Genomic DNA, 18,187 nt, shown 5'->3' on the forward strand with positions numbered 1-18,187 from the left:
TTCTGAAAATCAGCCTTTTAATCTATTTGAGCCCAACGAGTGGGGAAAGAACGAAATCATTTTTCCCCCTTGAGACTGTTTATAAGAATAAAGGGTCAGAGGTGTCTCTTCCATAGGAAACTGACACCCCCCATGTCCTCAAGAGTTTGTTTTTTAAAAAGCATAAAAGTGGAATTTCAACTCCTGTGCATGCCACACATTTCCCCGCCCCACCCTGCCCACCCTCTACAGGTGCAGGTATTCACACACCAAAGAGATTCCTTTCAGTAACTGGGGAACAGAATATGGAAAAAAAAATCCATCCAAGTGGCCACAGATACCAGAGATAACCAAATGCAGTTTATGCTCACAACATCAGTCAACTCATATGCAGAAGGGGACACTTTTCTAATTGGAATCCAGAGCCAAAAATTACAAATGGCAGACTTGAGCTATACAGATAATTTAAAAACCTCCACCAGACACTCCCCTTAATTACAAAAGTATGCAAACAATCTTGGTATAAACGGAAAACAGGCAGGCAGCTCTCTCCCTGGGACACAAGGGCATACCTAAAATTCCCTGGGTGGAACTCATGCCTGGACCACTGCCGCTCCCTCTCAGGGCTAAAGGGGAAGGATGAGGGTGAGCAACAGGGGAGGGACCCAGCTCAGGAGCAAGTGGGGACACAATGGAACTGCCCTAGGGACCAGAAACATGTTGGTGTGTGGCCCCATCTCCAACGACAGGAGAAGGACTGGTCTGCTTTGCTTCCCCCACTGAAGCCCTTGGGATTGATGGCAAGTGTGTGGGAGATGGTGAGACATGATTTTATTAGGGCTGCAGAGAAGGATGCTTTCTGTCTGGACATAGGCGCACAAACCATGTCTGTTGTTCAAAGGATGACTCCCCATTTAAAACCAGCCCCTCCACCAAGAGATGCTGTTGCCACACAGCACAGGGGCTGAGGCACAATTGGTGGGGGGTTCCGAGAAACAAGGGGAAGAGAGGAAAGGGAACTCGCCACCTGCTCAGTTTCCAATGGGCAGACCCAAGTCTCCACCGCTGCTACCTGACCACTGGGTATCTGCTTCTCAGGAGAAGAAGATATGGGTGGGGGTGAGGGACGTGAGCCTGGGCTCTGGGATGGGCGAGAAGGGAAGAGCAAAAGCGAGGGTTCCTTCTACGGCGCCACACCTCAGGGGCTCGCCTGGGAAGTACCGTCCTTTGCTGAAGGTGCCGAGGAGGGGCAGCTTTGGGCAGCGTGACCCAAAGCAGAGAGCCCTGGTCTGCGGGCTGGCTGCCCAGGGCAGAAACCAAGTGATTGGTGCATCCAAATGGTGGGAGCTTCAAGATTGTGAAAGCCTGGCTGAGAGCTGGTCGACGTGGATTCTGGGCTGTTCCTCTAAGAAGGAAGGGACTGCAGCCCTCCCGGGAGTGGTCCCCGATATCCCCGAACCCACCCTGCCTGACTCTGGTCTTGGGGCTCCCCAGAAAAAGGGGCACCACCACTTCAGGCAGTGTAATTCATGTAAAATTAAAGATGGGGAAAAGAGGTAGCTGCAAAACCGTGAGCCACCCCCTACCTCCCCCAACCCCCACTTTGGGACGCAGCCAGATCCTGGGCCAGATAAGAGGGCAGGAGGAGACAGGGCGCTGGAAACAGGGCTGGCGGTCTCCCTGGGTCCTCGGCCATTGGGCCGGGTGGGTCGTCAATGCATCTTGCCCAGCTGGATCTTCTTCCAGGCCTCCGAGGCTGTGAAGATACAGGAGTCCAGAATGCCGGCCACAGTGAAGGTCCCACCGATGATGGCACAGATCTGGAAGGGGGGGGGGTGGTCAGAGGTCAGTGCTGGCTGCAGCGCCAGGCCAGCTCCCTCCCAGATCATGAGACAATGAGCTATGGGAGTACAGATGCTCTGCCCCATGACTAATGGGGTCTGGAACATACGCAGGGCTCAAAAAACCGCACTTACTGGATGACGAATTTAACAATAAAAGTAATCATTATCAGCTCCTTTAAATCCCTTAATCGCCTTCTGAATGAGGAAGGGGAATATTAGACCCATTTCATAGGTGAGGAAACCAAGGTTTAGTTACGTAAGTAAGTTCACACAGTATGTAGCAGAGTGGTGACTTGACCTCAGCTCTGTCTTCACCCTGGAGGCTGTGGTCTTAACTTCCACCCTAAACTTAATCAGAGTTTTACAATCCCGTTTGCAGATGAAGGAATGGAGGTTCAGAAAGGCAGTGCCACTGGCCCAAGGTCACACAGCCAGGAAGTGGCAATCCTGGGACTTGAACCGGATGGGACAGGTACGGGCCTGGTGCTGCCTGTGACGGAGCTCCGGGAGGGGCCGAAGAGGCAGCACCGGCCTGGATGGACTGGGGCGAGAAATAATCTCTCACTCTCAGAAACTTGCACTGAATCCAGGGGACAGGTAGTAACCAAATAATCATATCATCAAATGCAAAATTACAACCAAGGCAAGCACTACAGAGCACAGGGGGCCTATGGTGCTACCAGAAAGCTTGTATTGGCAGAGTTTCTTATGGTGCTATCTACTTTGGGGGACCAGAAACTTCGTTGTCCTGGGTGCTGCGGCACGTTAATTAGCAGCGTCTCGGGGGCCTCTGCCCAGGGATTGCCAGGAGTACCCTTTCCCACCTGTCACGACAACCAAAATGTCTCCAAATGCAGTCACATGTCTCCTGGAGGTGAAAACTGCCCCCTAGCGAAGACCTGCTATAGCAGGGGGGATGATAAGGAATGTCACCTGTTGTATGTCTGAGCTCATGACGTCCTGTATGACGGAGCAGAGCTCACACAGCACTTTCTCTATGCCAGGCAGGGCTTGAGTGCTCTGCCCCTCCCACCTCCCTCCTGAATCCCAAGGCCAATCCTAGAAAGTCCTACTCTTATACATATGTGACAGCCAAGGAAACCGAGGCACAGAGACATTGTACTACTTGTCCAATGCCACCGTAATTTGTGGTCGAACTGACAGTTTAAAACTCTGGAGTCTGCACTCAACACGGCACTCCGCTGCTTCTCAGGCATGAAGCTTCTCCGCCGAACCGAGTGACTAACTTTGCTTCGAAGTTGTCAGGACTCCACTTGTGACATATCAAAGTAATGCGATGCTTTACTCAAAATTTTCTGGCCTATCGGTTGCTTTCTGGTTCCATAAAAGAATCAAAGTATAGACAATGTCAGGTAAAAGAAGTTCACAGAAGGTTTGCAAGGCAACTTTAAATGGAGTCTTCGTCTTGAGTGCATACTTTATGCCTTCACAAGAACCCATACGACCCATCACCTGTGGGCCACGCCTCCGCCATGCACCTGGGGGCCCAGAAGAGGAAATCACTTTTCCAAGGTCACACAGTGTGTGGCACAGTGACGTCTGTCCGCCTCCAGAGCGCTCACTCTTTCCCCCTGCCACATTGAAGGAGCGCTTAGATGACCACAGGACTAAGAGGAAGTCCAGCGGAACAGTGCAGAAGGCTCCGGAGCCCGCCCCGGAGGCACCACTGGGTGGCCGGCCAGCCGCTGAGCCCCGACCACTGGAGAACTCCGAGAGACAGTGGTGCCTTAATGGACCCTGTGGTGCCCAGCGGAGGAGGCCAGGAGACACAGCGGAGGTGAGAGGGAAGTGCGCATCGAACCAGTGTTTATTTTTAAAATGATATTTCCACGAGATGAGCTAAGCAGAGGGCTGTGAGGCCCACGGCAGACAGAGCGGGTCTGCACGGACGGGCTGTAAGTGGAACAGCTGGCACTCCAGTAAGAACAGCCCAGGAAACCAGAGCAGCCCCCCAGGGAGTGAAGAGGCTGGGGGGCGCTGGAGGGATTATTATGAAGTGTTTTCAGCAGGCAAGGCCTCTCCCTGCCAGCCTCAGAGTATGACGCAGGGGCACTTTTCAAGGAAGATGACGGCAGGGGAGCTGGTTTATTTCGGTAGAGTGGATCAGATGATAGGAGATTTTACACCGCAAAATGCTTTTAGAGTTTGGATCAGAGAAGAGGAAATTGTGACTTAAGTGCAATGCAGCAAATAATTAAAAAAAAAGAAAAAGAAAAAGAAAAAAAACCACACACAGACACACACACTCCACGCCCTATATCCACACACACACGCTTTGGAACCCGAGCATGCCTATGATTCACAAACACCTGGCGCCCAGTCTGGAGCCTCCTTTTCCTGGGCCGGCCAGGGGCAGGAGACAACACATGCATTGAGGTACACAAGAAACACACAGCTGCGGGGAAGCTGGGGCCCTGGGGCACACAAGCCACTAAGCAACTGACCCCAGCCAAGTGAGCTGCTGTCAGCCTGAGCGTAAGGAGGCCCCGCAGTGAGCCCCCATGTGCGTCTCCCGATACTACCCAGCTCAGCAGCACATCTCCCCTTGTCCGACTTCTGTCAAAGGTGCTGGTCACTGGTCAAATGAGGAGGGGGATTTCTAGCACATTCCAGGGTGGGGCGAGGCACCTCAAAAGCTGAAGGAAACCTAGCAGCCTGCTTGATGCTGCTAGGGCCCCCTGCTTTCATGATTTTGCCATTAGTTGGCTGGGACCTTCCTGACGCACTCATATTCATAGGTGGTGACTGGTGTGAGATGAAGCAGGGGTCATGAGGAGAGGGGTCCTGGGGTGCTCTCAGGCTGTAGTGCTCCCTGGATTCTGACATGTGGGTGGCCACAGAAACCCCCAACCCCAGGAGGTGACCACATCTGGACCCTCCAAGCTGGTGCCAATCATGGCCGCCTTGGGTCCTGAGGAGGCCACAGCTCCTGCGTCTGAAACACAGAAATACATGAAGTCAAGAGGCTGCACCTGATGGGGTGCAGGCCCTACATTGGTGATGGCGAGGTAACAGGCTTCACCCCATCTCTAGAGCAGATCTCAAGAAGAGACTAAGGAAAGGGCTGCTGAAAGGGAAGATGGTGGCCCGGCACCTTGCTGACCCACGGGGATGCGCCAACATGAATACAAATGACTAAAAGTGAAGGTAAAGCCAACCATACGCCTCGTCGCTGGATGTGCAGCAGGGAGCCCTGAGCATGGTGGGGATGAGGTGATGCTGGGGGGGTCTGCCATGGTGGCAGAAAGGGCTCAGCCTTGGGAGGCCAAGTCATGGTTGTCCCTCGCTCACTCTAGCCAGAGAGGGTCTTTCCGGGCCTCAGCTTTTTTCATCTATGACATGGGGAAACCACCCCTACCCCTGCCAATTGTCCTACTGCAGGAAATGCCTCTGGAGCTCCCAGAACTTAGTAGGTGCTCAGTAAATGCTACTTAACCTAATCTTGCAGTTGACCGGAAGGCTCCGACCTTGTTGCTAAGATCTGAGATTTTCGAAACCTCTCTGAGACCCCTTCTAAGAAGAACAATGGGTAAAATACCACTTATTTCCCAGAACCAGACTCTGGGTCTCCATTTCCCTTTTTCTGTTAGCTGAGAACAAGCCAATTCATAGAAAGACAGGACAGCGAAGGTGTCCCAGGCACCACATGCAGATTCTTTGCAGTGGCCCAGGTCCCAAGCACTGCAAGGGCCCCTTCTACAGATGGGGTGGCTGAGACCTCAGCAGGATATTTCCTCAGCTAAGTGCCAAGAAGTGTTTGTGATGAAGCATACCCCTCGGGGGCAGAGTACCTAGGCTAGAGGTTATTTCCATTCTTTGGCCAGCCAGGGAGCTCTTCAATCTCCCCAAGACTCTACCTCAACCCCAAACGCCAAGAAGATATCAGAAGTTCCTGATACAAAGGTACTTCTGGCTGGAACCCCTCCTGTCGTGTGCCCTTGTGTCATCCTTACTTCCCATACCTCCGTTTCCTTACTTTAAAAAACAGGAAGACTAATCCTCACCCCTCAGGACTGCTGTCAGACGGAATGAGTGTGTCACACACACCGCCATGAACGCCTGTTCCCTTGCTTCCTCACTCCTGCCATGTTTTGGTATCCCAACCAGCCCCTGAGGCAGGGGGACAAGCTCAGGGGAGGGTGGTGAAGGAGCAGGGCCACTGAGTCAGGAAGGGCCACCACAGCCAGCACATGCAACCCTACTCTGGTCAGCAGCCCTGGCTCCGGAAATGGAAACAAGGAATATTCGATACCCAGGCCCCGGTGAGTCTGAGAGGAGTGCATTACTTTACTTTCATCAGAAGTCATCAATAATGCCCCTTTGTTCTTTAGCAGAGACTTTCTGTGGTTCTACCAGCTTCCCAACCTCCCACTATGGCTAGAATGAAGTCAGCTTGTCTACCTTGAAAAGGTGTGTGTGTGTGTGTGTTTCCCTTACAGTTTAATTACGGCTCTTAATTCCTTATAATATGGAAAGGACGTGTTCCAACCGCACTGGCTGGAGAGCTGAATCCGTCCGTTGTTCCACTGACACTGATGTTTTCCCAATCTGTTGCCCCTCCCCCCAACTACTTTTCCACAGTGGGCAGTGGAGAAGCACGACACACACACACACACCGACCCTGGGGTGGGGGTGGAGACTGGGCTCTGGAGTAAACATTCCTGCGGGCAGATCCCAGCCCAGCCACTGTGGCCAGGAAAGCCAGGTCACCCCTCTGAGCCTCAGTTTCTCTCATCTGTACAATGGGGCCCCCCCGTGAGGACCAAGATGACCTCTGTCTGGCCGCCTGCTATGCCACAAGTGCCTGGGAACTGTTCATTCACTGTCCTCGTCCAGGCAGCAATGCTCGAAAAGCTTATGGAAAAGGCACAGTATGAGGAAATAAATAATGAATCGGAGTCCCATCAGAGGCCGGTGGCGGCAGACAGACTGGAGCCGCGGATGAGAACACCGAGGCTGCGGCTTTGCAGGGGTGGGGGCTGTTGTGGAAGGGACGCTGATGATGACTGGGCCCTGGAAATGTGGGGCAGGAGAGGGTGTGGTGGTCTCCATCCAGGGGCGTCACGTCTGCCAGACCCCCCACTCCCACCCTCTGGGACAGGAGCCTGGGGGAGAACAGAGTCCTCTCCCCACCACTCTTACGATGGCTGCAGTTGCAAGATACCTGCTCCCCTCCCCCAAAACCCACCTCAGTGAAGCACCTACTATGTGTCAGGCGTGAGCTGGCAATTTCTTCTGCCTTCTCATTCGATCTGCACAAGTACTAGGGAAATGGAGCGACCCCCATTTCACAGATGGGGAAGCAGAGGCTCAGAGAGGGACTGGCTTGTTCAAGGTCACACAGCTACCAAATAGGCGAGGGTGAGGAGAATCCAGGTCTGGAAGGCTGCAAACGGCCTGCTTTTTTCTGTTAGAACCCCTGCTTCACCCCCAACCTGAGGCTTCCTCCAGTCCCTGTATCATGCATGGATGGCTTCTCTGTATTTATTTTCTCAATTCTGTTAGGTTTTACATATCGAATGTCCCGAAGGGGACCCCATCAACAAAGTTTAGGAAGAAGCTCGTGTGGCTGTCGAAATAAGTGAGTTTGTAAAAGGGAGCTCGCTCCATTCCAATATTCCTTACATGTCTCAGAATCTGCCTTCAAACGGCAAGCACCAGCAGCTTCCATGGCCACCGAGAGATCTGTGTGCAGACCCAGTTAAGCAATCTGTCCCTGGTACACAATGTTCTAGAAGATATAGCTATGCTCAAAGGTCTGTAAAGATCGGAACCAAAGTCTTTTACACATGTCCGGCCCTGAGTACTGAGCTGCTAATGTGGGCTCTATGTTACGGCTCACCTAATAGAAACTGCTGTGGTAGAGGGGTGGACCGAGGCGTAGACCCCTCCATCCGTCTGCTCAGTATCTGACGCCTACGTATCACCTTCCTCGGCTGCCCCAGGCCTGGAGACCAGAGCTGACTAAGGCCCTGCCCTGTCTTCCTGGAGCTCCTGGTCCAGGAGGGAGAGACACACCAAGGGAAGTCTGAGTAGGCGAGATCCGGGTCCAGCTACAAAGCTGGTCTCTTCCCTACTCATACTGCCTTACTGGGCAAAACCTCCCCAGTTTTCAGTTTGTCTCTTCTCAATTGTTTTTACACTCTCCCCCACACCCCACTCCCCACCCAAGTACCTGATGCCTTTTGTCTATGGCAAATCCTTGCAGGTACCCAAATAGAAGAGTGAAAGGTAATCAGATCTGGCAGGAAAATTTGCAAACGACCAGCCAACCAGTTTTGGACCGCTGATGTGGGCTGGTCTTTTGTTGTTGTTTTGTTTTTTTATGGTTTGTGTATCTGTGACGGTGACTTTATCACTCATGCTCACAATGTCACCTTGTTTCCTGCTGTGACATTTCTTCCCGATTTCCAGCAGGGAGTCACTGTTATCAGGTCACCCTGTTGTCCTACTAAGGGCTCCATGGTTTCTGGGGACTCGGTTGCTGGGACATCTTTGAGAGCCCTTGTTTTGGAGGATGGAGGCTCCCAAGATAAGTGGTGGAGGGGTGAAGGTGGGGTGAGGATGTGACAGAAGCAGGCTCTGGAGTCAAGTCCCAGCCTCGCCATTTACTGGCTGTGTGACCTTGGATGAGTTTCTTTACCTCTCTGGGCCTCAGTTAATTCATACATAAAACAGGAATGATATCATCTACCTTGGAGGGTTCCTGGGAAAGTTAAAGGAGGTAATTATAAGATTACTTGGTACACAGTAGATGCTTAATCAGCGTACCTATACGATCACTTCGAGCAGCTGTGTCTTGTACATATTTGAGTACCTGCATCCAGGATAGGCCCTGTGCTGGATGCTGGGGACACACAGGGACATCAGACCTGGAGGTATCGTAAGTAGGCCTGGCAATCATAAAGTGCAACCTGAAGTCTGGGGCACTATTTCACCGGCAAGAAGCACCTGGAGGGCAGGCACGGTGTCTAATTCAGCCACCCTGCTGCCCAACGGGAGCATGCCATTACCAGCTGGTACTTCTTGGGGGGCAAAAACTGTCACAGCCAAACCGGCCCAATGTGGTACTTTCTGACTTCTGGCTGTTCCTCCCTAATAAAATGAAATACACAAGGAGAGTGATGTGACACTTCTGAAGTCATCCAATCTGTCACCACAACCCACTTGAAGGCAATCCCAAAAAAGGGGCTCCAGCAAGTGGCAGGGGTGGGGGACAAATGTGCGTGTGTGGGAGGGGGCACTTTGAAGGGGATCACTTGCATGTCGTTAAACACCATCTGTTTATTCCTTTAGTGGCGGAATTTTCTGGAATAGCACAGAGCGGAAGTCTGAGCAACGTGCCCTGGGTGCCCAGAGGCAGAAGTCCCGTGCAGCCTGATGGAGACTTCCCGGAGGAGGGATCCTCCTCCATTCAGACTCGGGAGGTCCAGGTCCTTTGCAGACCATGAGACCCTAGAGGGGCAACCTTGAATAAGCCAGGTACTTGATAGGTACAAACGCGTCAGGGAGGCCCCACCCGCCGTCCCCTCCACACCCACACCCCCTTGAGCTGCACCCCACCTCATTCCAGCCCACCCACAGCTGCCTCCGCAGCCCTGCAGCCGCCACATGACGACATCCTGGCCTCCGGCCTAAGCCCTCTCTTAAGCAGCCCCTGTGAGGAGCTATTTGCAGAGGCCCCTACTTGGGGCTTGGGGGCTTTACACACAAGTGTTTGATTTTAAAAAGAGAGAAAGAGACGTCGCAGCAGGTGCCTCCACTTCCACCCCGGCCCCACCCCGGCCTGCCCGGGCTCCCGGGGCTCTTTGTGCCGTGTGTCTGCGTGTGCACGTCATCCCCACATCTGCTGCCTCGTGACAAGGGCCTTTGGAGCTCCACAATGACGCCATCTGCCAGGGACAGCCGGTTGGCTCGCTTGGGGCTGACCCCCACGGTTGCCGTGGCAACCATGAGGGTGGCACAGGGCCTTCAGAAAAACCACCAGGCTCGTGATGTCAGGAGGTTCCCTCAGCCTGGTCCACGCTCGGGGGGAGGTGGACGGGGCAGAGATGGAGGCGAGGCTGAGGGCCAAAGGCAGGAGGAGAAGGAAATGGGAGTCACGGAGCATCTGGCCTCTGGGTTACGAAGGACAGGCTCTGCCCCTGTGACTTCTTGGGACCTCCGGCTCTCAGAAGTCCACCCCCATCGAAAGGGGCCATGGGGCCTTCACAAAACATGCTACCGTTGGGCACCTCTGCACGTACTCTCCCCAGGGCTAAGGCCCTCTCTGCTTCACTCACCAGTCTAGAAAATGTCTCTACATCCTTCAAGAGCCACCTCTGGGTTTCCTTCTTCAAATTTTCCAAACAAAAGGGAGTCGTTGCTACCACAGTGCCCGGTGCACAGCTCCAGCGGAGCCCCCACTGGACGGGACGTCAGTTCTCTGCGTGCTCACACCCCTTCCCCACCAGCTGGGAGCGGTTTAAGGACAAGGATAAAGTCAAAGCCGGTTCTCTCTGTTGCCCCGCACAGGGCCTGGCATGTGGCAAATTCTAGCAGAAGTTTAGCAAGCGGCTGAGAAATGAAGCAAGTTCATTTATTCGCTAAACTTTTGCCAGGGATTTCTCTGCCACTGCCACTGCCAGTGCCGAAGACCCCAGGGCCTCTGAGAAGCACACCACACCTTCACAAACACACCTACTTGTGTCTTAGTTCCTTACTCTGGGTATGCAGTGGGAGCACTGGCGTAAAAAACAAGCAAACAAACAAAAAACAAAAAAACCCCAAAACATTTGGGGTGTTACCCTGTAGGGCCTTAGGTAAAATCACTTGCTCACCAGTCCCCTGGCTTTTGGGCCAAAGGATTTGTGCATCACCCCCAGTGGCTGACCCAATCTCCCTGTGTACCAGACAGTGGACGCAGGACCCCTTGCTGGGCATCTCCTGATCTCTATTGTGGCGGGTCTGTAATTTCTGCCATTCTGATAGGACCAAACTGGGTCTTATATTTTGAATCAAATTCCTCCAATCTCTAGGGAACTCGGGGCATCTTTTCACGGCCAGTATGGTCTCCTCCGTGAATGGTCAAGTCCTCACCTTTTTTCTTTTTGGTTGCTTAACTTTTTCTTACTGGCTTATAGGAAGCCTCTCTATATAAATTCTGAGGATTATTCCTTTCTTGTATGTGTGTACCTTTTCCCAATCTGTGTCGGGTGTCTTAGCTTTATGGTAGGTGCCCTCTGTTGACTAGAAATTTCAAATTTGTATGGAGTCAGAAAGCAGCATAAAGTCTGTTGTGAGGCTCAAGTAAGCACTAGGGCTCCGACACCCTTTGCACCCACGTGGCTTTCTATCAGGCAAAGGGCTTCCCTTTGATGATGTCCTTTGAGCCTCATGGGGCCTGGGAGGCAGAGAGACTAGGGCCTGTTATTGCTACGTAGTGGATCGTAAGATGGAGACGTTGTTGCGGACATCTGAACTTTTTGCCTCTTAATATCCACCCCTCTGTTTTGTACTAACTGACCCCTGATTTTTCTCTTGGGGAACCCCAGCCCCTCACAGTCTTTGTTCTTGTGATCTGGCTGGGGCTGGCCAACTGGGGTACTCCTCTCATTCCCTAGGCCCCAAGGTTGGAAGGGGAGCTGCGTGAGGCCAGGACAGTACTGTCATATCCAGGACTCAGGTCAAATTACTGAGAAAGAGACACTTTCTATTTGTAAATTCTTTCTGACAATGAAGCCAGTATAGAGGAAAACAGGACTAAAAAAAAAAAAGGCCTATTCCGGACAACATTTGTGCCTGGATCTAGCCATGCCTGAGGCTTACTTACATCAAGCCAGCCGGATGTGGGCTTCTGTCTTTCCTGTAACAGAGTCCTGACTAATACAAATCTAGTGAGAGCCAGCAATGAAAGATCCAGGACTACACCCTTGATCTTGAATCATTATTAAAAGTATGAAGACGTACAAAAGCATAAGGACCTTCAGGCCTCAGTTTCCAAATCTGTGAGGTGAGGATACTCACCCCATCTCTTCCACCTCAGCTGACTCGGGCTTATAAAACATCTCGGGCCTCCTGGCTGAAACAGGGTGCCGTGAGACCGCTGTTCTGCCCCCAAGGACACTTTGAACGGGAGGCCAGGAAATAGCATCCTTGATAGAAATACTCAGCATCAAAGAAAAATGACATCAGCTTGCAGCTGCCCCAAAGAAAATCAGACTTGATGGAGACAATGGCAAAAAAAAAAAAAAGGAAAAATAAAAAAAATCAAAGAAAAAAAGAAGAGAGAACAAGCAGGCAGGAAAGAAAGAAGAAACCTGACAGCACCAGCAGCTATAATTGGAAAACAGACACGGGGAAAAAATGAGTTATATCTTCACTGTAAAAGGATAAACCCTGCTAATAAACCCATAAAATAAAACACTGGAGAGAATCACAAATATTTCAATGAGCCATATAAAAATCTGCTTAACAAATTAAATTCATTTAGTGACATTCCCCTTCGGAAAATATTTTCTTGATGACACGCCATTGGTATTGACATGATTCTGATAACATTTCTTACCATCCGAGGGATCACAACCTTCTGTGTACAGCCTGAGATCCCAGCCCTGCGGGCTGCCTCCCATTACTTCGAGAACCAGCAGGCGTGCCAGAAGGGGCACATGGCAGGTGCCCCACCGACTCACCGTGGTGATGAACCTGTACAGAGGTTGCCGTCTCTCCGTGTACTTGACCGTGATGGGGCTAAGGTCATAGCGGAACCAGATGGCGGGGATGATGCGGCCCGTATGGCTATAGGCTACGTACTCCTGCGGTGGAGGAGGAGAGAAGGGGGATGTGAGAACCAGACATACAGACCATGCCTCATGGTGGGTGGGGGGTGGAGGGTCCTCTGGCGACCCCACAGGAAGGGGCCTTCTTCTCTCTTGCCTGGAGCCAGACTCCCCCAGTTCCTCTCACCCTTTCCTCTGGAGGCCCTGCTGTCAGCATCTGGATGGGCAGCATTGCCGGGGGCACATTTTCAACCCTTTTGGCTGCTTGAAAATTGACCATAGGACCTGGAAGCAGCACCAGAATCTGAGAGCAGAGATGTGAAAGGACAGGTATGTTCTGGGCTCCAGCGGAGGAAAGGCCTATTTCCCCCTCTAACTCCCAGCCATGCAAAACCCATTCATCTACTCATTGATTGTTTACTGAGCACCTGTCGTGTGTGCGTGCTGGCTGCTGGGGACCCTGAGGGGAGGAAGCTCTCCCCCATCCCCAGAGGGGGGGTTGACAATCTGGAGAAGGAGCAGATGGAGAAGGCTATCCACAACACCGCCACGTTGTCCACGCCGTGCCACAGAAGCCTGGAGTGCTGGGGGGGGGGGGGCTGGCGATGGATGACCAACTCGCCCCAGGCCGACTGGAAGGGTTAGCGAGGAGGGGGCATTCTACGCCACACATGACATCCTGAGCGGTGGGGGGGGGGGGGGCTGTAAAAGAGAGGAGTATAAAGGCCACGTGGGGAGTGGGCATCTTCAGAGAAGGAACACACAGAACTAGGAAGACAGAGGGACCCCCCACGAGGCTTCCTGAGAGGCACCTGGCTGGGTGCGATTAAAAGGGTGCTAATGAGCTGAATTAACGTGTGTCCTCTCTGGTCTGGGCATTGGCTGGAAACTTCTGGGCTGTTCTCATTCATCCGCAATAACTGCAGACCAGACTAAACCACAGGGGGAGCCCCCAATCCCAAATGCTAGGACCCACGCTCTAAGGCTCCTCCAGGGATGACCCAAGACCTACCCGCCCTGATGGACTGCGGCCGGCTCTGACAGGCACGGCCCACTTTTTCCCAGGGCAGGCTGCGGCCAAGGCCACAGAGAGAGCTGAGCAAGCTGTTCTGGTTGCTGGGTCTTTGCCAAAGCCTCAGGGGAAGGAGCCTTGGGCAAAACAAGATCAGCTTTCTCCAGGGAGAGCGGATGGGGCAGGGTGACTGTCTGGGTCAAGGCCCAGAGCGGAGGGATAGAGAATAATGGAAAACAGCAGCAGTAGGTACCATTTACCCAAAGTCTCCTTTGTGGACAAAGCGGTTTTTAAAACATTGCCTCATTTGATAGCAATCTTATGAGGTGGGCACCATCCCTTTTACAAATGAGTAAACGGAGGCACAGAGTGGTTATGCGACTTGTCCCAGGCCACACAGCTAGCAAGTGACTGAGCCGGGTCTGCACCAGCAGTCGGCTCCAGCCCCACCTTTTCTGCTCAGACTGCATCCATACCCCAGCCCTTAGATGCTGTCAGCACCTGCCAGATACAATGAGATGCCCTTCAAGAGACAGTGGGTGAAAGAAACAGACTCCCTTTGGAAAGTCACACTGGAGCGTCAGTCAGCACGGTAGATCCAGACAGAGGACCCCAAGTCATCTGGGAGAGAGCAGCTCCCAGCCCGACAGACTCAACGGCCCCTGTTCAGGCTGTGCGTGATGTGAGCAAGAGGCCAGGCTCTGGAGGCAGAGAGGAACCGGTTCCAACCCCCCACTTGGCCACTTTGTAGCTCTATGACCACCTCTCAGTGCCAAGACAGTGTCATTGTCCCCAAATCTGTAAAATGGGGACAATGACAGTCCCAGTCAGAGCTGTCATGACTCAAAAATATGGTAGCGATAGAGAGCTTAGCATAATATCCAACCCATAGTAAGAGCTCAATAAATGGTACCTACTATTCTATTCTAATGATCGACTGTGCCATACAATGTATCACCCGTAAGGGGTTTGGGCAGCCCTAGAACAGGAGGAAAAGGACAGTCCTGGTGATAAAGGGATCCACTGGGAGTGCCTCAACTAACATGTTTCAAGCATTCACGTCCACTGGCAGGGTCATCTCCCGGGAAGCTAGAGGCTGTCTCAGCTTGAAACGACTGTCAGTCATCCCATTCCACGGGCTCTGACCGTGTTCTGCTTCCCATAAAGGCCTACCTGCTTCTCCATGACTTTGAGTATTGGGGTCCTAGGACATTCCTGTTAACCACTGGCCATCTGGTGATTTTGGATAAAGTGCTTGTATCCCAGGAGCCAGAACATCTGTCGTGTGTTGACCAATCAGTGTCCTGAGTCTGAAGGACTGGGGCCAGATGCAAGGCTCTTTCTCAACAGATCACACCCCATCTCCTGCTTAGATTTCCTCCCCTTGATTCTGAGCCTGGCCTCTCATCTTTATCCAGGGACAGACAGGGCCAGAGCAGCCCCGGAGAACAGGCCCCCTGAAGGGAACCAGTGGAAATCCCACTCAGATACTTGTCACTTCTGCTTACAGCCAGCAGAGGGCGCAATTGCACACAGCTGGGCCCATAGACCACGTACCTTGTTGGCCACAGTGTACTGGTAAGAATACCGCTGCTTGCCGCTCTTGTCCTCGTACACCGTGGGCACGATCTTCAAGATGTAGTCGTGGGAGGCGAGAGCTGCAGGAAGGACACAGAAGGATGAAGCAGGGGGACAGGCACTGCCCAGCTGGCAACTTTATGTCATTTCAATCCTAAACCTGCTCAGCATTGTTGGGGGGCTGTTTTCAAATTTTCATCACCAAACAACTCCTCTTCCTTTTCTCCCTTTGGACACCAGGAATAGAGAGACTCCGTCTATCAGGATCTTTATTCCTGCTTGCATATGATATTAAAATTCTGGAAATGACCCAATGTCCACCAATAGGGCAAACATTGAAGAGTGGGTACTGGGAGAAGCCACTGTCCAAAAGATATTGTTAAGTGAAAAGAACCAAGTTACAGGACGGAATGAATAGCATGTTTCCATGTACTGGGGGCAGGAAGACTCACTCTATAGGCATGAATATATAGAATTTTCTGGAAAGATACCCAAGAAACTATTAGCAGTTTTAGCCTCTGGGGAAGAAGGCAGGATTTGATAAAGATCACATTTCATGGTGCACCCTCGGTCCTGTATGAATATTGTTGCTTTTGAAACAAGCTGGGTTTCAGTTTTAAAAAGAAAGAGCCCATGATGGGGTGCCTGACTGGCTCAATAGTTAGAACACGCGACTCTTGATCTCAGGGTTCTAAGTTCGAGCCCCACGTTGGGTGTAGAACTCACTTAAAAAAAATTTTTTTTTTTATTAAAAAAAAAAGAGCCCATGAACCAGAGAAACTGCATTTATAAAGAACTGATTCATTTCTTTCCTCATTTTCAATTAATGGGAAATCAATTTTCCCTCCACCTGGCCCCGTCATATTGCACTGTAACTCTTACCCACCACTGCTGGATGGGGGGAGGCTGCAGGGGGCAGGGACAAAGCCTTCCTCATCTCTTGTCCCAGAGCCCTGCACAGGGCCTGGCCCGGGGTTGAAAGTAGCGAGTGCTTACTGAATGAACGAACAGATGGAAGGATGGCCGGCCCACAGCTGCCACCCAGCACCCAGGAAAGGTAAGAATTCCCTTGGATCATGCTCGTGGGACGCTAAGAGAAGCTCAAGGGCCCCCCGGTCGTTGCCTTCTACAATGTCCGGTCAGGAGCTAAAACCACACAGAACTTTGATCTTCTGTGTTCTAATCCTGGTCTACCGGCTCAATCAGTTCTGAGTCCTTGGACTTGCCCGCTGTAAGAGGTTAGGGGATGCACACGGCATTTATGGCCTCTTCCTGCTTATACTGCGTCTTGGTAAGGAAAGGGCAGTGCTTCCTGAACTGCCTTGAGACCTGGTTCCTCTGAAAACCTCAGAAAAGCCCTGCAGCGTCAGGGAGAAGCCCACGATGACCGCAACACCCCTCTGCTCAGGCCCACAGTGGTCCTCAGGTGTCAGGAGCAGGAGAGGCACCCAGGATTTAAAAGGCAGACACCTGGGCCTCATCCCTCCTCAATAGTTCCGGAGTGGGGCTCAGAATCTGCATTTTAAACCGGCAGCCCAAAGATCACACTTGGGATACCGTGCCCCAAATGCCCATCGGCCTAGGTTAAAAACTTGAGGGAACGAAAGGCTGAAAGCCTTATGAAAGTCACACCCGTAATAAGCCTGTTAAAATTTGTACAAAATAGAGATGATCATAAAGAGAAAAAAATAAAAACCACCCACAAATCTACCATCCACAGAAAACCATGGATTCACGTTCTTCTGTATAAACCGCTAGACTTATATTTACGTTTTCCTAAAACGGCATCATACTGTACCGTTTTCTAAGAACCAAACACCGCAGATACCATTTGAGGTCCCAGACACAGAAAGCAAGAAGCTCCACTGTTTTATTTGCTGTAGTAACCCCGAGCACAGTGCTGGCACGTAGTAGGTGCTCAGTAAATGTCTGTTGCCTGCATGCCGGCGAGGTTCTGACCCATCTGCACGTATCCCACAGCATAGCCCCATAAACGTACTCAACCCACCCCCCGTGGCTAGACACTGACGCTGTTCCTCATTTTCACTGTTATAAACAATGACCTAATGAACATGATTTTCCTACATCTTTGCACACTCTCTTATTTCCTTAGCTTACTTTCCTATGAGTAGAAATGATGACTCAAAGGCAATGACCATTTTTAAGGCCTTTAATACAATTTGCCAAATGCCCACTAGAGACACCGCACCTAATTCCACCCACATGGATGGCTTGTCAGTGGACCCCTCCTCGGGGCTGCTGGATCCGACCTGAACCAGGCAGGCCCACATACACTTTGCGCTCACAGCCTCCCTCCCTCCCAACATCTTACTATGGAAAAATTCACACACATAAAAAATGGAGAATCCTACAATGAACCCCCCCACACACCAGTATCCCATTCCTCAATTTCAACAATTAACAACACACAGTCAATTTTGCCTCATCGTTCACCCTACCCCATTTTATCTGGAAGCAAATCCCAGACATCACATCAATTCATCCACAAATATTTTAGTTATGTCTCTATAAAAGATAAAAAAACAAAACAAAACACAACAACCACAATGTCCTCATCATCATGGCTAAAACATCCACAATCACTCCTCCATATCTTCAAAGAGAGTGGTGTGTGCTGGAAGAAAAATCCGTTACTAGAAGTGGGAGTTCCTTTAGATAAGGTGGTCAGGGAGGGCCCCTCGGAGGTGGTGGCATTTGAGCTGAGACCTACGTAATGAGAAGCAGCCCTCAATGGGAAGGTCTGGGAGCAGAGGGGGCAGCAAAGGCAAAAAGGCCCAGCAGGGAGGCCAAGCGGAAGAGCTGAGGGAATGAAAGCCAGCCCTACCCTTGGCTGCCATTGTCTGATCTCACGCATTTTCTTCCCACGGAAGCCAGCCTCAGATGGCTCTCGTCACTAGCCCTAGAGCAGCCAGGGTTTTCTGCCCAAACCCTCTACCAGTTGCCACAGTCTGGGTCCTTCCGAGCTCAGCTCTATG

The 18,187-nt window shown here is 51.7% G+C and overlaps 1 protein-coding gene across 3 annotated transcripts in view; it reads right to left on the bottom strand.

Annotated features, from left to right (window-relative positions):
- The window catches only part of ERGIC1 (endoplasmic reticulum-golgi intermediate compartment 1), a 102,030-nt gene continuing 83,843 nt past the window's right edge, over positions 1-18,187 (bottom strand). For all 3 annotated transcript variants that reach the window (XM_045792117.2, XM_045792119.2, XM_045792116.2), the window contains exons 8-10: positions 15,171-15,271; positions 12,515-12,637; positions 1-1,799 (exon numbers count right to left, since the gene is read on the bottom strand). In XM_045792117.2, coding sequence (XP_045648073.1) covers positions 1,692-1,799; positions 12,515-12,637; positions 15,171-15,271 — 332 coding nt within the window. In that variant the 3' untranslated portion in view covers positions 1-1,691. The remainder of the gene's footprint in view (positions 1,800-12,514; positions 12,638-15,170; positions 15,272-18,187) is intronic.

This window comes from Ursus americanus, chromosome 15 (genome assembly GCF_024610735.1).
Source record: "Ursus americanus isolate L20-20 chromosome 15, mUrsAme1.1.p, whole genome shotgun sequence".
NCBI lineage: Eukaryota > Metazoa > Chordata > Mammalia > Carnivora > Ursidae > Ursus > Ursus americanus.